This window comes from Ziziphus jujuba, chromosome 1 (assembly GCF_031755915.1).
Source record: "Ziziphus jujuba cultivar Dongzao chromosome 1, ASM3175591v1".
Taxonomy (NCBI): domain Eukaryota; kingdom Viridiplantae; phylum Streptophyta; class Magnoliopsida; order Rosales; family Rhamnaceae; genus Ziziphus; species Ziziphus jujuba.
In genome coordinates, this window is record NC_083379.1 from 13,811,409 (window position 1) to 13,820,319 (window position 8,911).

General features: G+C 34.5%; 1 protein-coding gene across 4 annotated transcripts; it reads right to left on the bottom strand.

Moving 5' to 3' along the window:
- Positions 1–110: 110 nt before the first annotated feature.
- LOC107433853 (lysine-specific demethylase JMJ18) lies at positions 111–8,559 on the bottom strand. Of its 4 annotated transcripts, XM_025067225.3 has the most exons (13): positions 8,049–8,558; positions 7,591–7,641; positions 7,361–7,439; positions 6,899–6,970; positions 6,365–6,442; positions 5,734–6,246; positions 5,402–5,626; positions 4,518–4,679; positions 3,827–4,195; positions 2,630–3,683; positions 2,432–2,535; positions 1,278–1,475; positions 111–905 (listed from the first exon to the last, which is right to left on the bottom strand). In XM_025067225.3, the coding sequence occupies exons 3-13, from the start codon at positions 7,400–7,402 to the stop codon at positions 540–542; spliced, it is 3,183 nt and encodes a 1,060-aa protein (XP_024922993.2). In that variant the 5' UTR covers positions 7,403–7,439; positions 7,591–7,641; positions 8,049–8,558; the 3' UTR covers positions 111–539. The 4 variants fall into 4 exon arrangements, with proteins under 4 accessions (XP_024922993.2, XP_048330862.2, XP_015900707.2 ...); XM_048474905.2 differs by lacking the exon at positions 6,899–6,970 and having other exon boundaries at positions 8,049–8,559; XM_016045221.4 differs by lacking the exon at positions 7,591–7,641 and having other exon boundaries at positions 8,049–8,557.
- Positions 8,560–8,911: the final 352 nt, after the last annotated feature.

Sequence of the window (8,911 nt, forward strand, 5' to 3'; positions counted from 1 at the left end):
TATTTATCTTTATATAATAATATTAATAGTGATTTTTTTAAAAACTGTCGTTTTTAAAAAATTTAGTTAAAATAAATCCAGAATTTATGAACCCACAAAGAGAAATACCCTTTTAAGGAACAAAGACAGAATCCTAAATAGAAGCAAAAGAAAAAAAAAAAAATGATTACTTTCCGATACAAGATTACAAAATTGAAATGGGAGTTCAATTTAATAAAGACAGGTTAGCATAATTTTTTTATTTTTTTTTAAACTTCTGTAATTTACAAAACCGCCTCATCTCTCTTTGGGTGTGAGTTGAAGGCAAATGCAAATGCCCCCACTGGAAAATCTTAGACCCTTACCTACTCAGTACTTCTTTCTATGTCAATCAAATGGTGGACCACTTCGCAGAAACATTTGGCCGCAACACACAGACACATAACCTTCTTTATGAATTTCTCCTTTGAAAGAATTGGCCTATATCAAAATCACTAATCAACTAACAAAGTTAACCTTTTCAATGAGAATGAATGATGGGGACCTACTACTCCTCTTCCTTAATTATCTACATTTTTCCGCATCTCTGCAATGAACGTTGTGAATGCGGCTCTCCATTCAGCAGTTTGTGATTGACTGCAGAATATCCTATGCAATGTCTCTAACTCTATGGGACTCGCCTTCTTCAATAGTCCTCGTACAACCTCCTGCACTTCTTTGTTGGTTGAATGGTTACCTCCACCTATAGATGGGTTATTCTCGTCCTGCTCTCTACTAGAAACCTTTGGCTTCATTTCGCCTAGGGAGCTAATTGGTCCGAGTGAATGCTTCTTCACATCAGAATCATTTTTCGAAGTAGAGGGCTGTGTTTGCCTGTGAATCCAGTACTCTATGCATTGATGATTTGGATCAAGCGCCTCGATAGCCTGAGGAGAATTCAGTCAAAATTCAAAATCAGTTACTAAAACAAGGTAACTTGCCCTTGAAATCAAATGCATGCCAGTAAATAACACATATATGTTTGAGTCTCGATGCAAGCAGCCATGTGTCCAGCATTCCCAATTCCCATGCCCAAAAAGCACTAATAGGAGAAGTAGGAAACAGGAAAAATGCTTTCAACTTTAAAGATTCACATCAAAGTATACTTTTCATTTCTTATGAAAACAAGAGATATAGTTTTGTTCTTAGACACCAAGCAATAAAATTTTAAAACAAAAGTCGCTTTAGCTGGCTCAACCATAGAATAATGTGAAAATCAAACAAAACAAAACAAATGAAATAAAAAGATAATGGTTTACCTGAATAACGGGTTGGGAGAGTAACCCGAACATTTCAAGCCCATCAATGCTATTTAGAGGCTGCAAATAGGGTAATCCTTGTTTGCCTAGTGAACTTAGTCTCTTTATTTCTTGGTTCAGTCTCTCTATTACCATTTTCCAACAGCTCTCTGCTGAAACGCTTGTAAAAGAGTCATCTGGACAATCTTCCAAAGTAACCTGAAAATAGTGCCCCAAAAAAAAAAAGATATACATTATGACGCAACACAAATAAATAGTGGATATGAAAGAATTAGTGCAAATTTGACTGCTAAAAAGAAACACCTAAAACTTACAAGAACCTTTAAGAGTTGAAACTGAGGCCTATAAGCCTGTGATTAAATTTTTCTAACAGTCAAACCATTAAATAAGATGTCTTGAGTTTGTCTAACATGTATCTCATGCTCTTTGCCCTAGCAGTATAACTTAAATCACATCCTCACCAACCAACTTTGTGTTCTCAATAATACAATTCAGTCCTCATTTTAATATCATTAGTGTTCAGAGTAACAGAGAGACAGAAAAGGCAAAGCCTGATACCATGTAACAAGTTGTCTCTAGTAACTGTTTAGAGGTTCAACCAACTTTTCTTCATATGCACATCACCTTTTCTTTTTATTGCAACAAAAATGAATTAAGAAAAAATGATGGTCTCTTAGGATGACAGGAGATATGAATTTTTGGACAGATTTTTGATATCCCCAAACATTCATGCCCTGTATCCCAGCAAGACAAGAAAGATGTCTTTTCTTTGGGGTTGATAGGTGAGATCCCAGGGCATCAGAAAGAGAAAAAATAACTTCTAATGGCGGGTTGGGGATTTGTCACCATAACTTGTTAGCAAGAGTTGAGTTTGAAGCAAAATGAAGAGAAAACAAAAAACATTAAGGTTCAAAAAGCCTATTCAACTGAAACTAACATATTTCACAGTGAAAAAACATAAAAAGGAAAGAAGAAGCAGCTATGGAGGAAGGGAAAGAGAGACGTTAAACAGAGGCCAATGAAGCCCAGCATCAAGAAATACAACCAGAAACAACATACTTAACCCCCAAAAAAAAAAAAAAAAAAAAAAAAAAAAGGATACATCTATGGGGAAAGGAAGACACAGAGAGAGATAGAGAGAGAGAGAGAGAGACCTTAAACAGAGGCCCAAGGAGCCCAGCATCAAGAACTTCAGAGATGTAGCTACATATTTTTGTGGGATCAAGCACACTGAAGAAACTTACACGACTTTTAAATCCTGCAACAGTTTACCATTTGGGAAGAATTAAGAACATTCCCATATAATGCAAAACAAATTACAATTATTTTTCATACATGCTACTGTACAATACCTTTTGGAAATATAGCCTGCTTGTTGCACCATAGTTTCCCAAAGACAATGGATCCAATATTTATAGGCTCAACAGACGAACCAAACTTCTGTGATGGAGAGCTTTGATGAGTCATAAATATCTTTATATCTGAGGTGTTCACAATTTCTGTTTCCTTCAAGCTGCTCGCTGGCACATTTGAATAAGAATCTGGAGTAAGAAGATCAGCCCCAAACAACTTATTATCATCAAATGTAGAGTCACACTCCATGTCCCTAGAAGAGAGTTGGTAATCTCTATCCAGAAGTTTTGGAGAAGAAACACAACAGTGACTAACAAGTTTCAATGTATCTGGTTCTCTTCCTACATCCGAATTTGTGATTGCCTTCTTCTCATAATCATCATAATTATGCAGCAACCTACTTTCATGTTCATCAGATGCACAGTCAAGATTCAAGTCAATACTGCACTCCTGCCTCACCTTACCACTATCGTTCATAACCATTGTTTCATCATTTTCACTATGACCATCAACAGTAAGGTGAGACATGCCAATAGTTCCCGGTTCAGACCCTGACTGAACTACTTCGGAAGAAACATGACTATGCGAACTGCAAGAGTCATTTGTGTTCAACTTATCTTCTGTTCCTGGACAACAAAATGAAGTTTCCCTTTCATCTTGTGGGTCAATTCCATGAATTCCACTTTCCACATCTGGCTTATGTGCAGTAACAACTGTTTTATCAATTGAAACTATTTCAGGTTCCATTGATGCCCATAATTTTAGAGCTTCTAAACCTCCTTCTAATGCTTCAACCAGAATATTTAATTCACTTTTGGTATAGCGAAGAAGGACAAATCTGTTATCTATTTCACATGAACAAAGTTTGTTTTCATGTTTGAGACATGAAAACCGGTCAGGGGAACACTTGCAACTGCAGGCAGATAAGTGCAAATCATAGAAGCAAGAAAAACATTCTCTCTCATCTTTCAAATCAAAATCTCTTTCCATCTTCTGCAACTTCAAAGAAGCCGGAAGATGATCGATTCTTTCTTCCTCCATTTGTACTCTTGCCTATCAAATTAACAATAAGAAAATATCAAACAGTGCTAGAGAAAAATTTTTACCAACAACAACACAATAAATATGTGAATCTATGTAAACATGTGCATTCTATATATGGGAGGAAGGGAGGGGGAGAGAGAGAAATAACATACCCTAATTGCCTTGGTAAGCACCCCATCTTTCCCACAAACATTTTGCCATCTCAAATTCTGAAGGGCTTTATTTCCAAGAACTGATAACTCCCAAAGAGCTCGAACAGCTTCCCGCACTGAACCAAATAACAATTTGTCATGGGAAATTGATGTCTTGCGACACTGCCTGCTATAGAGCTCAACTGCATTCTGTCCATGCACCAACCAATCAACAGGGGCCACATTCACTGCCTCAGCACAGTTGAAGCCGCAATTAAATCCAGCATGGTATGCCCTGGGAAAGGTAAGAACAAATTCTCCAGCATGTTGGACAGCTCGATATACAGGTACTCCCTCAGATTTTAGAACTGAAGGAGACAGCTGAGTGACCTGCAAAAGGATGTTAACAACTTTAGTCCCTGAAATACACTAATATGATTTAAAAGCAAGGCAAGAAATAGAATTTTCAGTTTCCTAGTTTAAAGCACAATTTTCAGTTTTATAAATCACTAGAATACAATCTCGTTTTTAAAATCAATTAACAAAATAGAAACTGAATTTCTATCACATGCTAAAAGCAAATTTCTGCATAGCTATCTAAAATTAATTGAAAATCCTACCACATTCTCTAAGAAAACGAGATAAAAATTAAACAAATCATAACAAAGTTTTTTAGATCAAAACAAATAGAAAATGTCTCAACAAATATTACCAGCTCGTTAAGTAAATCTGGTTGCTCCTCAAACAAATCAGGTAAATGTTTCCTCATTGCAGCTTCCAAAGCAGAAGCATGACTTCCGGGTACTCCATACCATACTTTTGGTTCACCCCAGTGTAGATAATTTAATGAATAGAGGTGGTGGTCCTCAACATGCTGTTTCAAGCCATAGAAAAGAAACAAGATGAATTCCAGCAAGAAAATGAAAAGTTTATGAGGGTGATGCAAGAAATACGGACCTAAACTTTGACATTTATATGACTACATCATTCTGCTTTATTGTTTGCTATATCTAATTTAGTCCTTTATTTGACTTTGACAAGCAATTAAATTAAAAATACACCAAGAATAGGATCCCATGTACAGATGAACTATAAAACAACCCCAAACCAAAAATACATGCAATACAGAAATGTGAGAATTCAATGATCTAAGCTACAGGGGTGCTCCACTTCTTCAAAACAAACAGTTTTTTAATCCCAGACAGAGTATAGAAGGATATTTGGCGGGCAGCACCATCGGTATTTGGTTTTGTTGTTTATGTTTAGAGAGAAGTAATATGTATTTAGTAGGCCTAATTTTGCAAGAGATCACACTATAGGAAATACAGACATTCTCATTCCACTCTTTCTTTTATAAGACTAATTTGACTAATAATTTGAAACCAGTGAAACCCACCAACAAGTAACTAAACTAATGTGTGTGATGCCTACAGAGATCAACGATAAGTTTCCGACAATTTACCCAATTATTCTCCTTCTAGTCAGTTTTCTGTGTATCTCAACCAGTTTTAGCCATAACAGAATCCATTCTCTAAAATTTTGTAATATATTTACCTAAATAATTCATGTGTAAGTATATGATAATGCATGACCTACCCAACAAAATGACGAAAAGCACATTCCAACATAAAGCCATGGAACTAGAACTCCAGAGATATCGCTTCCTTCAAAACATAGTACAGAACCTGGCAGGCGGGGGAAGTTATTTAGATTCCAACCTGACATCACATATGGATCCGAATCACTTTCAGTTACCATGGATGATGCCTTAGGAAACCCACTTCCAAATCCTCCTGTTTCCAAGTCAGCTCCATAGTAAACCTGTAGTATTACATAAAAAAAAAGAATCACCATTTAGGAAACTAAACATCCACATAAAAAAACCTTAAAAAGCCAAAGAAAGCAATTTGAAACCATAATCCCCATACCTCAACCTCATCTGTAGGTTGCTCAACTATCCGCCAATATTCACCTTCAATATCTTTGACAGAGGGCTCCCATCTTTCATCATGTCCAACTCCACTAGGGTCTAAACATTCATTAGTATCCTTCATTCCAAAGTAACGCTGCTTGAAATGATCAGCATATCTCTGAAAATCTCCTAAAGTAAAATCTGATCCAGATTGGAACCCAAATTTCTCATCACTCTCCGAAGCAATGTTAGCTTCTGAACCACAACTGGTTCGTCTCCTAGTTGTTCCCATTCTTGAGTGCTTCCTTCTTTTTCGCTTCCTGCTTCTGTTTTTCTTCCTCATGGGTTCCCTGTTCTGAAGCAAGTCAACTTGCTGAACTCGTGTGGAAAATTTAGCATTCTCCCAAACGCTTTTCTCCTTAAGAGGGCAGGGTGGAATCCAGGAAGGTGGAGGGACAATCCGACATATACCATAAGGTTGTGCTTTTGTCTGTATCTTTGCCATGTAACCGAGTGTATCTTCAAACTCCTAATAAAAATTTGCAAATCCAAAGAGTCAGTTACACAAGAATACTAGTAACACTACCACATATGAAAGAAACAAAAATTGAAGATGACATCAGGGCATATTCTTTACAGCAAAATACCTCAACAGTTGGATAAAATACAGGTGCCTCTTCAATAGCAGGCCTACATGCTTCATCAGGAACCCATCTAGCAGATATCTGTGCCAATTATAATCCCATTAGTAAAACAATAAGATGGCAGGAGAAAGTAAAGGTTCATATCTCTATTCTCTAGCTGTCAGTTAAACACTCCAAGCCATTGTCTTTAGCAAAGAAATTCAAACAAGTTAAACTTAAGATGTTAAATAACTCTGCTTTGTCAATCATGCCACATAATAGATTAGCAATCTAAGACTCAAACAGAGGTTTCAACCAATTTAATTATTCACACTGAAAAAGCCTCATGCTATCTCATAAACTTATTCTTAAGTGTTACAGAAAATTTAGGACATTTTCAAACTAACCAAACAAGCTTTAGTTAATCTAATTTAGTGATGTAAAAGCTTTGGAGACATCAATATAAAATTGAAACACTGCATTCTTAATGTGTTACTATGAACCATCAATTGTCCTACAAAAAGCACTTTCCCAACTCTGGATGGTAAAACTGTGTACCTTCCGAGTTAAAGCACTTCCAGAGCACTCGAGATCACAGCCATTTTTTTTATTTTGCTCAGACATATGATCCTGCAAAAGTATATTCACAAACAAAATAAAGGGTAGTTGAGCCTGAGGAAACAAGTGCTTTAGATAGCATTAGATTATCAAACTCCACTTTCAAAGCCAGAAAGAAATGACGCAAGGAGGAAAAACAATCCAAACAATCAGGAAAAACCAAAGGACAAGATAATTTTTACATTAAACAGAAAATATATTTCAGATCTGCAATTTCTTTTTTCCTTACATTTCAACTTTTTAAGAAATTTGGCGGTAGTAGTATTCTTATATATATACATATATATATATATATATATATGGAGAAATTTCTTATAGGTCAATGACAAATGTATGGTGTTAAGTAATTTTGAATATATAACATGTATGATTAATAATACAATAGGAAATAGAGCTCCATACTTCTTTTGGAAGAGATTCTGCATGCGATTTAAACTGTTCCATTAGCTGAAAAAATGATGGAAAACCTAATTTACAAAACCTGCAAAAAGAACCCACAGCTTTACTGATCGCTACAAATCAATATAGAACCAAATAATCACAACAAATCGTTAACTCTTTCATAATTAAACAAACTCAAATCCTAAATAATGTACATAAGAAAGAACAACAACACAATGTTTCATGCATACCAAATTAACAAAAGCACCAAGCAAGCTTGCCCCACAAACTGATTCTTTTCCCTCCATGAACCAACAAAAACAATATGCCAATCAGCTCAGAAACCCCAAAAGCATAATTGAAATCAAAACCCCCCTCCACAAAACTTGCAATTTTGTATATCTATCCAAAAGTGATTCAATCTCTTGCAATTTCCATAAATCCTACACATCAAACAATTTCACACAAAATCTGGTTTTTTTTTTTTTATTTTAATGATAAAACAAAGAATTGACTCAGTAAAACAAAACTTATTTAGAAAAATAATAAATTTTCAAAAAAAAATTAATAATTGATTCGTTTACAAGCAAAGAAAACAGAACAAACCCAAATCACAGTTTTTCTTAAAAATAAATAAATAAATACCACAAAGCAACATTTAAAAAAAAAAAAAAAAAGGGAATAAAATCAAATAAAGAAAAGGGGTTACCTCAAGAACGGCTTTTAATTTCCAGCGAGAAAGACGTGAAGGTGTAACTTTGAATGAAAACCCTTTACTCTTCCGTTAAGACAATTTTTTTAATTTATATATATATATATATATATTCGGGGTATTTATTCAGAATATCCAAATATTTATTTTATTTAGTTTTTTAAAAAAATGAAAATAAATAAACAAATAAATAAGCAAATTGTAACCCAGGTGAGGTGGGGGTTAGAGAATCCTCATTAAACCAGGAAGTTGGATCTAAATTTTAACAAGAAAATAACCTTTTAATTATTATTATTATTATTATTATTATTATTATTTTATTAATTAATTAAATATTTTGATAATTAAAAAAAAAAGGAAAAGGAGAGGGTCAAGATGGAAGAAGAAGAACCCGCTCAAACGCACGCAGTATTAACGGAAAGCGGTGAGTCCAACCAACCACAGAAAAAGATGATATCATAAAATATTTATCATCAGAACCCAAAACACAAAGCCCAACGTGGGTCCCACCACTGACACAGTGTCACAACCATTTCTTTGTCTCTCTTTTCTTAACGCGTTGGGTCGGTTGCTTCCGCAGTTGTACAATTGGATTTGTACTTTTTCTTTTTTCCTTCCCTTTTTTATTTTCTCTGCGTTATATATATATATATATATTTAAAAAAAAATGTTATTTGTTATGTTATTCTACATGATCATAGAATTTTGACCAAACAATGCAACAATTATTAATTAGTTTGTCTTATATGGTCGTTATCCATACAGAATTTTTAGTTTTTAAAAGTTAAAAAGAAAATGAATTTAAATACAATTAATTATTAATTAACATATTAAATCATATTAAATGTGTTTGGTATTAT